The sequence below is a fragment of the Miniopterus natalensis genome, chromosome 15 (assembly GCF_054644295.1).
Source record: "Miniopterus natalensis isolate mMinNat1 chromosome 15, mMinNat1.hap1, whole genome shotgun sequence".
Taxonomy (NCBI): Eukaryota; Metazoa; Chordata; class Mammalia; order Chiroptera; family Miniopteridae; genus Miniopterus; species Miniopterus natalensis.
The window spans coordinates 53055698-53074201 of record NC_142095.1 but is presented as its reverse complement, the minus strand read 5'-3'; the positions used below and the strand labels follow the sequence as shown (position 1 = coordinate 53074201).

General features: G+C 44.0%; 1 protein-coding gene and 1 long non-coding RNA gene across 2 annotated transcripts in view; both read right to left on the bottom strand.

The window, feature by feature from the left end:
• Positions 1-18504, bottom strand: part of GXYLT2 (glucoside xylosyltransferase 2) — a 136782-nt gene that overhangs the window by 95831 nt on the left and 22447 nt on the right. Inside the window, exons 2-3 of the mRNA XM_087825139.1 lie at positions 9845-10037; positions 2265-2396 (exon numbers count right to left, since the gene is read on the bottom strand). Coding sequence (XP_087681265.1) covers positions 2265-2396; positions 9845-10037 — 325 coding nt within the window. The remainder of the gene's footprint in view (positions 1-2264; positions 2397-9844; positions 10038-18504) is intronic.
• On the bottom strand, positions 4111-8629 carry LOC148091477 (uncharacterized). Its single transcript, XR_015715725.1, has 2 exons — positions 8095-8629; positions 4111-4593 (listed from the first exon to the last, which is right to left on the bottom strand). It is a non-coding gene; the product is annotated as an uncharacterized LOC148091477 (long non-coding RNA).

Here is an 18504-nt window from a genome sequence, read left to right as displayed (position 1 = left end):
ACCTTGGCCTGCGCCTCCGGGGAGGCCCCAGAGCCAGAGCCTCCGGTGGGCAGCTCAGGTCATGTCAAAGCACCGCCCGCCACCTCCACAGCAACACGCTCAACAGACAGGCTCCGTGGGCACCAGAGATCTGCTGGAGTAAGTTCTGCTCTGTGATGCGAATTCATGAAACTCAATTATTTCCCTCACTAATGGAAAAGGAAAGAGTCCTCCAGGATCAATTTTAATGAACAACTTTCATTTCTTTGTAATTGGCATATTGTTTTAAACAATTGAAACTTCTGAATTACCTGAAAGTAGCATGCAGCTTAGAAAGCTTAATCGAACCAACTGAGGTTTAGTGTACATCAGTAATGGTCCTGCTCTTAGGACCACTGTTCACAGAACTACGACAGTAAATGTCCCCTGGCTTCATAAAGCTTAACTTGGTGAGATGTAAGCTCCAGTGATTGTACGTGAACATCTAACAGGCTTGAGCAGCAAAGGCCTGTGCTCTGATCATCCTCATGGAAAAATCCTACCCGAGAAAGGGTTTCCTCTACAGGTTTGAGGTAGATGAGACCCTTCAGAAAATGGGTAAGACTGTGCTTCTAGGTCAATTGGCTGACCACCTGTAAAAGGTTTACATTTTAGGATTTCCATCTTCTCTGTGCTGTCCCGGCAGCACACCTGATTTAGCTTTATAGTGGTGAATTTCAAGGAAAACATCACCTAACCTTTATTTCAAATTACCTTGAAGCTCAATTCATCTCCCTGATGCCCAAAAATGCCAAGTTCATAATCTGTTGTTATGATATGACTCAGAGAAGAGAAATGTCCTGTCAACCACAATCGCCATTATTTTTAGGACCTCTATTTTCCATGATCAAAAGCAGGTAAGGAATGCCAGCACCCATGTCATTGGAAATGAAATACTTGCTTAGCTGGGATTAGTGCCAATTTGAGGTTGTTTTTCTTACTCCCATTTTTATGTAATTAATCCCATCTGACAACATATATAAAGGTCTGTGGCATATGAAAAACAGGCCATTTAATGAGTGAGCACCAACAGTACATCCAGGCCTTGTTCTCACAGGTTCTGTGTAAGAAATGCTAAAAATGCCATCTGCCTTTTAGGGTTCAGGTCAACAGATGGTAAGACTTTCCTGTGTGGATGTCTCCCAGGTACCCCAAAATCAAAATATAACTCCCATTAAACTCATCTCCCCTCTCACCAAAACAGATTTCTTTCTAGTCCCTTCCATCTAAAAATAGCTCAGCCAACTGTTTAGTGGACTAACCATAGGAACTGCCTGTTTTTTGTACGTCATAAATAGCTGAATATTGGCAACTTCAAATAGATCAACCTTTTCAGGTCAGAAACCTGTGTAAAATCCTTATTACCTCACTTCCCTTCAACTCTTACAACAAGCTGATCGTGAGGCCTGGTAAATTCTATTTCTCAGGCAGGTTCTGCATCTCTACAGCAACCACTAGAGCACAAGTCGCCATTGCTTGGCCTCAGCAATTCCACTGTCCACACTGCAGTGGACCAGTGTGTCTCTTTAGACACAAGTTAGATCGCCCCACTTCCAGAAATCAGTCAGCAGCTCCTCACTGCCCTGCACGCAGGGAGCTGACTCTCACGGCTCACAGGGCCACGGGGCCTACGCCAGGCCTCAGCCTCTTCAACCCCCCTCACTCTATTTTCTGGTTACCACACTTTCTTTTATTTTCTCAAATATGCTCCTTGGTATCCTCAGTTTTGATATGTGTTCAGTAATTTTTCTATTTAGGATTTTTAAAAATCAAATTGAAACATTCAATTCAAAAATTCAAAATCAAAAGGTTGAATCAACACTCTGGACTTTCCTGAATTGTCCCCTGGCACGGCTACATCTCGTAGCAGTCATTGTTATAAGAAAAATAACAACAATCTAAGCTAATATTTACTGAGGCTTAAAGATGTGCCAAGCTGACGGAGGAAACTGAGGTGTAGAGAAATCGGGGGGTTATATGAGGTTACATAGCTAGTAAATGGTGCCATCGTTAGAAAGACCCATAATTCAAAGCCAGCTTTAGATGCTGTCAGCCCCTCAATCTTTGAGAAACACAGGGACCCTCTCTCTACACCATCAAGACCAAAAGAATCAACTACAGAATCCAAGAGAAACACATTTTCAGCTGCATGTAAAATGTTTCTAAATAAACTCCAGTTAATTCCACCACATTTCCAGGAGCAATTCTCCCCCAAGCAGCACCTTATTAAAAGCAGGTGTTCCTACCGGAAGAAAGAGTCTCTGGGCAGCACAGGGTTTGAATAATTTCTTCCATTCCTGAGGGCTTCCAACTGAAAATGTGATGGGGTAGATTCTGTGCACAAACTTCTTTGTATATGAGTCAGGCCACTGTCGTAACTGAAAAACATGGAAGTCAAGGGGAGGGTGATTAGATCCCCAGAAATATGGAAATCCCCTAAAGCTTCAGAATGGTCAAATGAAATTTATTCAGGCAACTTACATAAAAAGTCTAACTTTATCACCCAAGAGCATTGCTACGATTAAAAAAATAACATCCAGAGGTGGCAAGGGTGATGGGAAACCACATAAACACTGTGAGGGCGGTATAAATTTGAATAAACTTTCAAGGGAAAAATTTGGAAATTGGTAAAAACAAATCCTCAAAGACAAAGATACAGAACTGTCACCAAAACCTCTTTTGGGAGGAAAAACACACATAGTTGGGAACAAACTAAATGCCCAAAATTCATTAGGATAGAAATATACAATGGACTACTGTGCAGTTAGAATAAAATAGGTCTATATGTGCTGACATGGAAATAATGGTTATGATATATAGCTAGGTTTTAGAAAAACAAAGTGCAAAAAAATATATAATATGCTTGTCTTATAGGGACGATATATGCGTATATGGTTTATATGTAGAGAAAAGTCTGAACAAATGTGCACCAAAATGTTAAAAGTGGTTGCCTATAGAGATGGTGATGGTGTTTTTATTTTCTAGGTTTATATTTCTGTATTTTTTAGAACTTTTACTATCTTTGCACATATTAATTTTACAACAAAATTATTTTAATTAATAGACTTTATGTTTTAGAGTTTTATGTTTACAGAAAAATTGAGCAGAAAGTACAGGATTCCCATATACTCTCTTCCCTCCCTCCCCCTCCCCCTCCCCCCTCCCTCCCCCTCCCCCTCTCCCAGTGCCCCTATTATTTACATCCTGCACTAGTGTGGTATGTTTGTTATAACTGATGAGCCATTGTCATCAGTACATTATTAAGTAAAGCCTGTATTTCACATTAGTGTTCATCCTTTGTGTTGTACAATTTTACGGGTTTTAACAAACACGTGGTGTCCTATATGTACCATCACAGTATCACACGCAGTAGTTTCACCACTCTAACAATCCCCTGTTCCATCTGTGCATCCTTTCTCCTTCCCCAGCTCCCTCTGAGGGCCTGGCTGCCACTGATCTTTTTATTCTTGGTTAGCTTTGCCTGTTCCAGAATGTCATGTAGTTGGAATCATACAGTATAGAGCCTTTTTAAATGGGCTTCTTTCACTTAACAATATGTAATAACTTTCTTCCATGTCTTCTTGTGGTTTGATAGCTTACTTACTATCACTGACTAATATTCCATTGTATGGATATATCAGTTTGTTCGTCCATTTAACTATTGATGGACATCTTAACCGTGTTCAGTTTTAGATGATTATAAATAAAGCTGCCATAAATATTCATGTGCAAGTTTTTGTGTGCACAATTTTTCAATTCATTTGGGTAAATACCAAGAAGTGCAATTGCTAGATTGTATGGTTAGCCTACGGTTGCTTTCTAAGAAACTGCAAACTGCTCTCCAAAGCACTGCACCACTTTGCGTTCCCCTCACAGTGAGGGAGGGTTCCTGCTTCTCCACATTCCTGCCAACCTTCGGTGTCAGTGCTGTGAACTGTGGTCGGCCACTCTAATCGACGTGTAGTGAGTGGTATCTTGTTTTAATTTGCATTCCCTAATGATGAATGACGTTATGCTTATCTGCCATCTGTGTATCTTTATAATTTTGTGAGTTAATGCTTTCCCATTGCCATAACAATTCTACTTCTAAGAATTTATCCCAACGAAAATCCCCAAATTGCACACATTTATAAGAAGGTTGTTTACTCTCTTGTTGTTTTTAACAGTAAAAAATAGGAAAGAGCCTAAATATGAGATTGGTTAAATAAGTTTGGGTACATCTACATAACAGAAACTATGTAGCTACTATTAACAATGTTGTAGGAAAAGGGTCAGCAAACAATGGGAGCGCAAGAGCCAACCCAGTCGCTACACGTACCACACGAGCCACGAACGGTTACACATTTTTAAAAGTTGAAAAAATAAAAACAAGAGTAATATTTTGGGATGTGAAAAATCACATGAAATTTGAATTCCAGTGTTTGTAAAGGTTTCATTGGAACACAGCCACACCCACTTGTTGACGTATTTCTGTGGCTCTTTCACGGTAAACAGCAGGGCTGAGTCACTGAGGTCGCAGCCTCAAAGCCTGAAACAGTTACCATCTGGTCCCTCTCAGGAAAAGCTGGTCAGTCCCTGTTTTAGAAGAAATTCAGTAACAGAAGTATCAGTAATACCAAAGAGAATATAGGATATGATCCTATTTCTGATGTTGAAATGAAAAAAAGGAATGTAAATAAATACACCAGAACTATTTTCCCTGAGCATTACTATGATGGTCAATGTTTTTTCATTTAAGATTTTATGACTCGTTTTCCAATGTACATATATTGCTTATATAATCCATACAAATTTTTGAAAAAACATACCATTGAGAACATTTTAAATTTGCAATTTTAAGATGACTATTTGGGCCCTGGCCAGGTAGCTCAGATGCCAGGATAGAGCATTGTCCCAATACACCAAGGTTGCGGGTTCGATCCCGGGTCAGGGCACATACAACAAGAAACCAATGAATGTATAAATAAGTGGAACAACAAATCAATGTTTCTCTCTCCCTTTCTCTCTCTAAAAATCAATCAATCATCTTTTTTAAAAAAAGATGGATATTTGGGAGTGAAATCTCAGAATGAGAAAGAGTCAGAGTAATAGTCAAATTACCTGACAGCTGACTTATGAAGGGCACTGACGAATCAGAACCCACATCAGCAGGAACATCCAGGACAACTGCACAGACACGGCAGAACCGGCACTAGCAATGAACACTCGGCCAACAGTGCCAACCAACCAGAGCAGACGCTGGGCACAGGCCCCCGTGCGGCTGTGCTAGTGCACCGCAGCCCAAGCCGGCCTTGGGGGGACGGCAGGAAGGTCCTGGCTCCACTGGTCTCCTTAATAATTTGATCTTTACCATCCAATCCTCTAGAAGGGCTTATCTACCTTTGTCAATCTATGTCTTTTAACTGAAATGTTCAGTTCATCTACATTTTTTACTAGGCATGTACACGAATGGTATACTGACTGCGAACACTGAAGTCCTGTGGCCACGTCCTCCACGGCGAAGCTACACTCGCGTGCGTACACACAGACACACACAGGCTTCGGCTGCCCCACTGTCCCCACCAGAATGGGCTGGAGGCCATCACAATTTCTGTGTCCCACTATTTTCTAATACTGAGTCTAGGGCAGGTGAATAGATTAACCAAACCTAAATCATGTCTGATCCCAACCTTCCCAGAGAGTCCAGAAAATCAACCAGCTGTCATTTTCAGCTTCTATTTTGGGAGATGACAAAAATAAATTAAACTTTAAAATATTAAAGATCTACAAGGTAGATGGTAAATACCACCATATATATCGTGCTTAAGCAGCTTTAAAATAAATTCTACTTAAATAAAATTCACCCACAAGGCAACTTCCAAAGAAATGATGATGGCAATTAGCATTTTGTTTTGTTTTTAGCCTGAGGTACGTGACCCTGCACCTCCCAGGAAGTTATCACAGGAAACTTTGGATATTCCCACAGCGCCTCTCAATGCTGGCACTTAACCTGCCCTCCACCATCCCCTGTGGCTGAGCAGAAATCAACTGCTGCTGATCTACTACTTTTAGGCTCACATATTGCCCAACATATGGGAGATGTTCCAGAGAATGCTTGTGGTGAGAGAATATACGGAGTGCCTGATTCAGCCTCACCATTACACTGCAGAAGCACAGCGAGAACCATCTGTGCCCTTTGTGTACCTATCTGCTGTGGGGTTTTTGCTTACACTTTGATATAGATGAAGAAATTGGGACTGAGAGTTCTGTGATTTATGTAAGAGTCAATATTTTAAATCAAAACTGGCACCCCAATCCTATTATAAAAAAAGGGGTGACACCATAGGCCCTGCCTAGCTTTTAACATCCTATTATAATTTCCTTTGTGAGTTGAGCTTGAGGAAATGAGCCATCAAAGGGGTAAAGGCCTCAGGAAATTCAAAACACAGCACAACCTCACAGTATCTACAAAGATTCCCCATGTAATTTAGCTCCTAATTTATAATGTTCTGGTTATTATGGATCATAACAAAATACCCCCAAACTTAGTAATTTTTTAGTTATTATGTTCTTAGATTCCCTGGTTCAGGAATTTGGACAAGGCACTGAAGGGACTGCTTGGCTCTGCTCCACGCTGTCAAGACTCAGCTGGAAGCCTTGAAGGCTGGAGGCTGGAATCCCCTGAAGGCTCCTTTACTCACATGTCTGGGGGGTGAGGGTGGTTATTGGCTGAAGACCTCATTTCGTCTCTTCCGGACCTCTATGTGTCATCTCTCCATACGTGCTAGTTTGGGCTTCATCAGTGGGGTGGCCAGGTTCCAGGGGCAGGCATCCCAAGAAGAACCAAGCAGAAGCTGTCTCCTTTCTATGAGCGAGGCTCAGATGTCACATACCATTACATTTGTGACACCCTATTTTATATGTACGTACATATTATATACACAGATGTATATGTATTAGCTATTGCCTTATAACAAATTACCCCCAAACTTAGTAGCTCAAAACCAAAATATACTTATCTCATAGTTTCTTAGGGTCAGGAATCTGCGAGCTGCATTGTTCTGAGCCAAGGCCTCTCTGAGGTTACAGCCCAGCTAATGGCTGGGGCTACAGTCATCTTGATGCTATTGTAATTCACTAGTTATTAATAATAGGAAAAGAGCAAAGGGAAGGCCAAATATTACAGGCATGTCATCTGGGCAGTTTCACCAGGAAGCTACAGCTTTACACTCCTCAGGGGTCCAACGAAGGGGAGATAGGTGCATGCCTGGTAAAGCTGGGGTGGCATAGGAAGGTCCCTGCTGGGTTATACCTGGGAACAAAGGTCACTGACCAGAATTGGTGTGGCCACTGCAAGGGCACAAAATTTGGGATATTTAATCCCCTGAACAAAGTTCACTCTCTTGTGCTCTTACTGCTCTTGGGACTTGGGTGACACTGGGTTTGCGGAGCTCCCCTGCATTCACCCACAGGGCGCACGGACCCCCTGATGCTGGACTGGACCCAGCTGCCACGTGGAAAGGCAACTCTGGACACTGGCTCTGATTTTAGCTCTGCTAAAACCTCAGCTACACCTCTACGACTGGACTAAGGGAAATGGGACTTTGGAAACCCCGGGATATAATTCCACACAAATAAAAATCACTCATCCTCCTGTGCGAGTCTCAAATTCTTTCTCTCAAGATATGGTAAGGCCTCCACCCCCAAGACCCAGTGGGGAAAAGACCCCCATTTCCTCCAATATCAATCTGAAGGCTACATAGGGCTGGAGGTTCCATCTTCAGGTTTATTCACAGGAGCGTCAGCAGCAGGCCTTCATTCCTGAGCATGAGGCCTCTCCAAGGGCTCCTCTGATGGCAGCTGGCTTCCCCAAAGCAGGTGATCAGAGAGAAAGTGCGAACAAGACGGAAGGCCCTAGTCCCGAGGCGGAGCAGCAGCACCTCTCCCCGGTGCTGCTGGTCACACAGACCAGCCCTGAGCTGTGCGGGGCGGGGGAAGCACACGAGGGGGTGATACCAGAAGGTGGGACCCCTGGGCCTCTTTGAGAAACACAATCTGCCGCACACGTCTGGTTACACACACCTCCCTTCTCCTTACCTTTCTGTTAAGTCAAAGTCTGTATTTTGTTTGTCTCCATCCTCATGTCCCAGCTTCTTGCATGGAGCCGGTTCTCAGTAAGCACTTGTCAAATGGGTATTGAGAAACACGTTTCTAACATCTGCCTCTTTCCTGCACATAGAGTACTTCTCAGCCCCTTGTGACCGCTTCGGGACAATTAAATGTGTGTCGACATGTCACCGTCAAGCAGAGGGAACAAGAGGCACAGGCCTGGCCCACTGGTCTGCGGCATCCCAAGGGCTACAGAGGCCGCAGGTCCAGCGGCGCCTCAGGCAGGGACGGTCTGTCAGCTGAGACGGCAGCAGGCAGGCAGGAATCCTCTGGGGCTGTCGCTGCAGCCTCCCCGGCCTATTCTGATTACAGATCTATCTCTTTTATCGATCCAGCTGCCCCAAGCTGCAGATGAGAAAACAGCTCAGAAAGGCGACAAGATTTTGGAACTCCATTTGTAAAATAGGAACATGATTGTGACCTTTTCCGAAGGGTTGTTATGAGGATTAAATAAGAGCAAGTCGCAAGCCCTTGACAATGTGTATTATGATGACCTTCCTCCCCGCCCCGCGGCTTCACAGAGCTGACTGTGTGCTTCCCCTCAGCCTGACTCGGACACTTCTCAAGGCATTCTGCAAACAATTTCCAAGCCCCAAGAACATTTGTTCCCCTGGCTCCTCTTGGTGAAGATGTCAAGGTGATTTTTTCTTTAGAAAACATTACACATTTTCTAGCTTTCTGTTATTAGCCTTTCTCTGCCCAATATGCTTCTCGGGCTTTTCTCATCAGCGTGGCTCCTGGTGGCAGGAGGCAGCGCTGCTGACTCAAGCAAACAGACCCAACGCAAAGCGAGTGCTCTGCCAGCATTCAGGGACTTACTGTGAGTGAAGACTTTCAGGGAAAACAAAGCTTGGTCTGCAAAGTAACACACGTACCTACACTGGGGAGAAGAGGCATTTCCAAAGTGCTCCTCGTGTACTGGTTAAAAAATTATTTGTTCCCCAGCATAGAAAGTCAAATAAATGATGACCCAGCCACAGAATAAAATACTATGCAGTCACCAGAAAGCATGATGTATGAATGTACGAATCCTGACCCGGAACAATGCTGACAATATGTTTCTAAGTGAGGAAAAGCAAGTTCCAGATCACACAGAGAATCATCCTGATTTTGTGAAACTAATATATTTTAAGCTGGGTACATAAATATTCATGCATTAAGTATGTGCCTATATATGTACAGGCATGTATGCATATACACATGCACACCACCCACAGACATACACGCACACACTGGTGTACAAAGAAAACAGGAGAATCAGTGAAAACCGTTGATCCCGGCAGTTTCCTGGGCAGGGCCGAAAGCCGCAAAGGCTGCGCACTCAGCTCATAACATCTATATGGTTTGAATTTAATTAACATATATTGCTCACTTATAAAAGAGACACAAATGAAAATGAGCTGTCTGTCTCCCAAGTGAGGACAATACTGACGCCTGCAAGAGGGGTGGCGCTGGGGCAAAGGCTCTAAGTGCATCATCTCATGGGATCCTCACAATGCCTCTCTCTACAGGTGTAAGGACCCTGTGTTCCAGGTAACAACAGAAAGGCTCAGAGCCAAGGGTTCACCGTCACACCGCTGAGTGTGCAGCAAAATACACCAGTGAACAGGACTCGCATCTCCCAAAATGCAGCCCAGCTGCACTCAGTACACATTTGCTGTGATTTCTGCAAATTCACCTGCTTATCGAACTCGGGCTTCAGAGATTCTTCTGTGAAAATGTGAAACTGCATCTTCCTGTGGCTAAAGAGCACGGCTGACTTTAGCATAACCAGCGTCTCCTCCACCCGATCACCACAGGCCACCACGGCCAGGTGCATCCAGAGCTTGGCTGGCAGCACAGCATGGAAACTCCTGGGCTCTCCAGGTCTCCTAGAAAGAATTAAAAAGTTAAAGCTATTACTAAACTCATTAAAGAAAAGCATCTGGTAAATGGTTGGAACATTTGAAAGCATGAACAGGCACAATACATTATTACATTTTATAAAGTGATAAGCATTTTGACAACTCTCTTGCTTAGAGAAGAATACCACTTATTCCAATATTTATCCTGGCAGTAGCAGGATGAGTAATGTTCGGGCTGCTATAGGTGTCTGGGACTTTTCTGCCCGCACTCAGCTGCCTAGTGCCTGGTGGTTGCCCACTGGCCGTGTGTGGAAATGGCATTGCTAAACTTGACAGCTGGGACAGGGCTGGAGCTCCCACTCACATGGGCCATGGAAATCAGATTTTAATGCAACTTGAATAAGAGGGTGGGTCATGGCTTTCCCATGTGAAATGAGCAACATGAGATTCCCATCCTCTGGATGGTTTTAGGTTGCAGTGGAGTACATGGCCACTGAACCAAAGGAAAATCATACCAGCCCTGGAGGTGAGCACAGAAACCAACCCATGTGCCTCCATTACGTCTTGGGAAAGTCCTGAAGAAACAGGTGTTGATCTAAACCATCTCACTCAAGATTGCTGAGGTGGTATGTGTGAAATTCGGCTTCCAGTATGAAACTGATATTAGTGAGAAACAGGCAGGAGAGGGGCAGGTTAAGCTGAAAATTACCAAGGTATCAAATGCCAAGTTAACAGCTGAGAGGGGACAGGATCCAAGAGTCCAGAATCCACCTCCTGCTATTTCCTTAAAATAAAAGATTTGTTCCAGACAAGGGGATGCAGCCAAGCCTCGAACACACCACTGAGAACATTTCCAGGCACGCTGGAAGAAGCTGTCCTGGCAAAGGTGGCCTGAGACAAAAGAAACTAATGTACTCGTACAAAAGATTCAGAGACCAGGGAAACTCGGACGTCGCACACCACCTTCCCTCCAGAAACTCTGATGCGATCAGTGCTGCTCCACGAGTCACTGCTGTGGAATAAAGGCAGTTTGCTCAGATTCCTCTCACCAGGAAGAAAGTTAAAGATGTGGGTGGAGCACTTGGACAGCTTCCTAACTGATTACTTAGGAGCAGGCTCAACAGCAGCACAGCCTCCTGGCTCAGCTAAGCCCAGCTGCAGTCAAGTTCCTCAGATTCCTTATTTCAGTGGTCACAGGAAAAGACAGTAGACGGGTCCTAAGTGTCTCCCTAATCATCCGACTCTCTTCACCCTCCTGTTGAAGGCCACCATCTTCCCTCACCTGACAACTGTGACAGCTCCCCGGTAAGGGGAAAGGTATTTTGAGAAAAAAAGAGACTGCATTGACACAACTTTTATTACAGTATATTTTTATAATTGATCTATTTTATTATTGTTGTTACTCTCTCACTGTGCTGAATTTATAAATTAAGCTTTATCATAGGTATCTATGTATAGGAAAAAACAGTATACAGAGTAGTCCCTCTTTATCCATGGTAGATTTTTTCTAAGACCCCCTACTGGCTACCTAAAACCACGAGTAGTACTGAACCCTATAAATAAATACATTTTATTTCTCTTTGGCATATCTGATTGCCAGTATCACTACCCTTGTACTTTGGGGCCATTATTAAGTATAATAAGGACTACTTGAACACAAGCACTTTGATACCCTTACAGTTAATCTGATGACCAAGACGGCTACTAAGTAACTAGTGAGCACATAAGGTATGCACTGTGGATACACTGGACAAAAGGATGATTCCTGTTCCAGGTGGGACTGAAAGGGACCACAGGAGACTTCATCACGCTACTCAGAACCGTGCTCAATTTAAAAGTTTTGAATTGTTTATTTTTGGAAATTTCTGTTTAATATTGTCAGGCCACAGCTGACCCTAGGTAACTGAAACCGTGGATAAGGAGGGGACTACTGTAGTGAAAGACAGACCACGGTGCCTGCCTTGCAGAAGCTACATTCTACAGGTGGCAGGAGAAAGACAAGGAAAGAAACAGTAGTCAAAACAAATAGTAACTAAGTGACTTACAAAGACAGTTATTCAGTGGTAAGCACTATGAAGGAAACAGAGCAGGAAAAGATGTAGGAGTGGCTGCTGGACTGGCACACATTACACGGTGCAAAGTCGGAAAAACCGCCACGGAGAAGGCGAGACCTGGAGACAACCTGCAGGTGCGGGAGTGAGCCACGTGCGTTTCTGGGTGAGGAGCGTTTCAGGCAGAGGGAACAGTCAGGAAAGGTGCTAAATCAGGAGCATGCCCGGCGAGTTGGAGGATTCCTGTCCTTAGGACTCAGATGTCTGTTCCAGTCCTCAGCCTCATGGCTGGGTTTTCACACCTGCTGTTAAAGTGAACTCCCAGTTAATGAATATAAAGGGATGGGAAGAGATAATGCTAAAATCACAGTCCACAACTACCAAAATATGCTACAAAAGAGATTTAATACAAACTCATTTACTTAAAAATACGTTCAATATTTAGGAACATATACATCATCCAAAGATACTAAAACAATAAATGCAATAGCTTAGAAATCTTAAATATGAACCATTACTCCACCCCAGAACAGAACAACTCTGTCTAATTTAGCCTCACACACTGGGCTTCTACAAGAATAAGACATTTAACCTGGGTAATCTGGGAAATACAAATCAAACAATAAAGAGATTCCATTTTATCTTCAGATTGACAAAATATCTTAAATAAAATAAAAGCTGGGACATATAAACTTTGAGTGCATGGGGCGGAGGGCAGCTCACACACGGCTGGGGCACTATAAACTGGCCCAACACCCTGGAGAGCCACCTGGCAGCATCTGGCAGGAATGAAGATGTGCGTGCACCATCCGGCCCTCCAGCTCCACATGACGAACCCCTGCACACTTGTACAAGGCTCCTGCAAGAATGCTGACAGCAACCCTGTTTGCCATAGTGAAAAACTGGGGGGAGGGAAGCTGGCGGGGCTGTGAGAAGCAGCAGAGGCCCCCGCTCCCAGCCACAGACTCGATTTACTCCTAAAATCCTACGGAGCCAGCTTGGAAACCCAGAGAAACATACCTGAGTGGACGGAGTGCGAGTGGGGAGCACTGGAGAGACATCATGGAGTCCGTAAGGAAGGGGGAGTCCCCCCTGAAGCCTGTGCTGGGCTCCGAGCCTGGAGGCTTGGAGGCTGCGAAGCTCCCTTCCCTCGGGGGTGCGGACCCGCATCCAAAAGTGGGGATCCCACACCTGAGCGCAGGAGAGGGGAAGGAGCGCCCCCCGGAGGGCAGAGGGACCCAGGGGAGCGGTGAGTCCGTGAGGAGGGGACGGCGCCTTCCTAGTAAAACAAAGCTTCTAGTGGCGGCTGCAACCGGCATCTAGTGCTCGGGGTGCCAACCACAGGAAGGGCTGTCCCAAGGTCTGTGGCACCCAAGTGGTAAGGGACCAGAGGACTGTGCTGAGCAGCCACACACGGGGACCCTCTGCCTCCCTGTGGGGCAGTGTTGAGCCCCAGAAAGCGCTGAATCTGCGTGGTGTGGGCGAGGGGAGGAGCCCTCCCGCCCTGAGCTCCCGGTGCCCAGAGGCTGGGATCTGTGACCAGCCCTGAGGGGCTTTTGGTGGCCTGGGAAGCTGTCCCAGCTTTGCTGAGACCAGCGGTGTGGGGAGCTGCGTGGAGCTGACTTTGGGTCGCCTCCTGCTGGGCGGCAGGACCTTGAGGGGAGGACTCTCTGCCTGTGTGTTGCTCTGTGCGTTTGCCAGTTTGTGCGGAACTGGCTCCCACCTTCCCCGCGTGCACTGGGGGACAGACCAGCTAAGGCTGGGGTTGGGGTCTGCACAGTCCGCGGTCTGAGGGGCGGGCTTGGTGAGACCAGCCAACCAGAGCTGAGCAAGGAGGGACAGAGCCCGCTGGCCTCTCCCACAACCGGGAGCACCGCCCCCAACAGGAAAGGGGCGGGTCCCGCTCACCAGGCCCCAGACACCCCGCAGGGCGCAGTCCTGAGGGGGAAGGACAGCAGCTCACAGGAGGACTTTACAGGAATAAGACTCTCAGGGACTGTCCTTTGGGAGCTGGAGGAAACGCTGAAAACCCCTCCTGGGGGCTGGGCAGGCAAAAGGCTCACTGGAATGTTCTTTAATCGAACCCACGGAGCCCAGGCTGCTGAAATGGCCCAGACAGAAAAGGCAACCGGCTGAAATCAATCTGAAGCTGCAGCAGACAGAGCCTGGGGAACTAGAACCAGAGGACAGGGGAGGGACTGAGGAGCTGGTGGTGGAGCAGAGACTAACTCCTGCAGAGGAGCGCCTGACAGCGACATCTCAAGGGGAGTGACACCCTGGGCTACACTAGCCACCCTGCACCCTGAAGACTCTACAGGAGACTCTGGAGCAACACCAGGCAACCACAAGGCTGCAAAATAGCTGACAAGGGGAGGTGGCCCACGGAGAGCCTCAGATCAGCCATCTACCGAAGGACCCCAGAGCCAAACCTGGACGCCCCTCACATTGGGTGATACACAAGCACCTCCCAGGAGAACGGCAATCAGCCCACAAAACAGTGAGCCGCAGACAACAAGCTGCCCAGAAGAAACCCACCTGGTTGACTGTCTTTTTCTTGTTTTTTTGTTTGGTTTGGTTTTGGTTTTTTTGGTTTTTGGGGTTTTTTTGGTTTTTGTTTGTGGGTTTGTTTATTTTTTCTTTTTTTTCCTTAGGAAGAAACGGGGAGAAAATTTGTTTTTTCTTCTTTTTTAAATTTTATAATAAATTTTTTTTTTAACTAAATTTTTTTTTCTATATTTTATAAAAGAATTTTGTCTTGAGTAGCTTGCTTTTAGTTTTGTTTTGGTTATTTCCTTTGTTTTGTTTTATCCTTGCTTCTTCTATCAAGACTTTCTTGATATCCCTGCTTAACGACTGGGACTTTATCATTATAACCAAGTTTACTGCTTTCCTCTATAGTTTCCCCCAAATCTCTCACCGTATTCCCTCCCTGCCTGGGCTTCATCTCTCTCTCTCCTCTCGATCCGTTGGCATAACTTTATTTCTTTTTCTTTTTTTCTTCTTCTTTTCTTTCGTTCTTCTGTTTTCCTCCCTTTTCCTGTCTTTTTGTTCGATTGTTAGTTTCTCTTCTTCTCTTTATTGTATTTGTGTTTTCTCATTTTCAACTATTACCCTATTCCTACTCTCTCCCTTAATTTTTGCTGGCCCTTCTTTCAGAATCTTTTCTCTGCTTCTGTTATCTCCCAGTAGCTTCTCTATTTTTCACATTTTAGTTTATTATTATTCTCTAAATATTCACCAGTATAAACAACAATATACATATCTCTCTCTAAGCGTTACTTTTCTTTCTCTCTTTCTTAAGCATTTTGTGTGTGTGTGTGTGTGTGTGTCTGTGTGTGTGCGTTCTCCCTTCACTCTCCCAGTTCTAATTTCACATGGGTTGTGTTGATTGTGACTGTCAAGATATTTTGTAAGATACCTCTTGTTTCCTGGAAGTTTAGTTGTATATTGTCCTGCCTTGCCAACACCCATACAACAGCTTACGCGACGAGGTTGGGGCTGAGACACAGTTAGCCAACCAAAGAGGAGGGTCCTCCCAAGGACTGATCAACAACAATCTAGGCCCAACCACAAGAGGAAAACCCAAAGAACCCACAAAAGGGACACTCATGAGAGGCACACGCCTAGAGCAAAGAGATCAGAAGTATAAGGAAAACACACTGCTGGGCTTCATGGACCCACAAGACAAAATCCCTCCCGACAAGACTGAGAAACAGCAAATATATCTAATATATAGATACAGACACTAAGACCTACCATAATGGGGAGACAAAGAAACAACCCCCCAAATCAAAGAAAAGGAAACATCGCCAGAAAAAGACTTTCATGAGATGGAGTTAAGGAAGTCATCAAAAACAGAGTTCAGAGTATTGATGATGAAGTAGTTCAAGAAACTTAAAAAGATGCTAGATGATAAGATCAAGGACCTTAGTGAAAACATGAAAAAAGAGATACATACCATAAACAAAACTCAGACGGAGATAAAGAATGCTGTTTCTGATATCAAGAATGCACTGGAAGGAATTAAAAGCAGGCTCAATGAAGCAGAGGATAGAATAAGTGACTTAGAAGACAAGGTAGAAAAAACTCAATCAGAGCAGCAAAAAGAAAATACGCTTAAAAAGCATGAGGACAGTCTAAGGGAGCTTTGGGACAACATAAAGTTGAACAACATTCGCATTATAGGAGTGCCAGAGGGGGAGGAAAGAGAGCAAGGGATAGAGAACTTGGTGGAGGAAATAATGATAAGAAACTTCCATAGGCTGGCGAAGGAGAAAGCCACACAAGTTCAGGAAGCAGAGAGGGTTCCAAACAATAGGGGCCCAAAGAGACCCACTCCAAGACACATCATAATTAAAATGGCAAATGGCAAGGACAAAGAGAAAATATTAAGGGCTGCAAGAGAGAGACAAGCAGTGACCTACAAGGGAACCCCCATAAGGCTGACAGCTGATTTCTCAACAGAGACTCATCAGGCCAGAAGGGAGTGGCATGAAGTTCTGCAAGTAATGAAAAGCAAGAACATGCAACCAAGATTGCTTTATCCAGCAAGGCTATCGTTGAAAATTGAAAGTGAAATAAAAAGCTTCCCAGACAAAAAAAGGTTAAAGGAATTCAGTACCACCAAACCAGCATTGCAAGAAATGCTAAAAGGACTGCTCTAAGAAAAAGAAGGAATAGTGAGAGAAAGGTACATCAGCATAAAGGGGGAAAATGGCATTAAATAAGTTTATATCAATAGTAACAAATGTAAACGGAATAAATGCTCCAATCAAAAGACATAGGGAAGCTGAATGGATAAGAAAACAGGACCCGAATATATGCTGTCTACAAGAGACCTACCTGACAGCAAAAGACTCACACAGGCTAAAAGTGAAGGGATGGAGTAAAATATTCCATGCAAATGGAAAGGAAAACAAAGCTGAAGCAGCAATTCTTATTTCTGACAAAACAGACTTCAAAATAAAGACCATAACAAGAGACAAAGATGGTCACTACATATTATAAAGGGATCAATCCAACAGGAGGAAATAACCCTTACAAATATTTACGCACCCGATATAGGAGCACCTAAATACATAAAAAATTTCTTGGGGGACTTTAAAGGGGAGATTGACAGCAACACAATCATAGTGGGGGACTTTAACACGCAACTGCCAGCACTGCACAGATCATCAAGACAAAAAAAATCAACAGGGAAACGCAGACCTTAAATGAATCACTAGACCTAATGGATTTAATTGACACTTACAGAACATTTCACTCCAAAGCAGCAGAATACACATTCTTCTCCAGTGCACATGGAACATTCTGAAAAATAGACCACAAGTTAGGGCACAAGGCAAGTCTCTATAAATACAAGAAGATTGAAATCATATCAAGCATCTTCTCAGATCACAATGCCATGAAACTAGAAATCAACCACTATAAAAAAACTCAAAAATGTTCAAACACATGGAGGATAAATAGCTTGTTATTAAACAATGAACGAGTTACCAATAAGATCCAGGAAGAAATCAAACACTTCATGGAAAGTAACAAAAATGAACAGACAACAACCCAAAATCTATGGACACAACGAAAGCAGTCCTGAGAGGAAAATTCATAGCATTACAGGCCTATCTCAAGAAACAAGAAAAAGATCTAATGAACCATCTAACACAACAACTAAAAGAACTAGAATGAGAACAGCAAGAAAAGCCCCGAGGAAGTAGAAGGAAGGAAATAATAAAGATCAGAGCAGAAATTAATGACATAGAGACTAAAAAACAATACAAAAAATCAATGAAACCAAGAGCTGGTTCTTTGCAAAAGTAAGTAAGATTGATGCACCTTTAGCCAGACTCACTAAGAAACAAAAAGAGAGGACCCAAATAAATAAAATCAGAAATGAAAGAGACAATATAACAACTGACCCAACAGAAATGCAAAGGATTGTAAGAAAATATTATGAACAACTATATGCCAATAAACTGGACAACATGGGGGAAATGGACAAATTCCGAGAAGTATACAACCTTCCAAAGCTGAATCAAGAAGAGGCAGAAAACCTGAATAGGCCGATAACAACTAATGAAATTGAAGCAGTAATCAAAAAAGTCCCAGCAAACAAAAGTCCTGGACCAGATGGATTTTCAGGCGAGTTTTACCAAACATTCAAAGACGAATTAACACTTATTCTATTCAAACTATTTCAGAAAATTCAAGAGGAGGGAAAACTCCCAAACTCTTTTTATGAGGCCAGCATCATCCTAATCCCAAAACCAGATAAAGATACTACAAAGAAAGACAATTACAGGCCAATATCCCTGATGAACATAGATGCTAAAATCCTCACTAAAATACTAGCAAACCGGATCCAGCAATACATTAAAGAGATCATACATCATGACCAAGTGGGATTTATTCCGGGGATACAAGGCTGGTACAACATCTGCAAATCA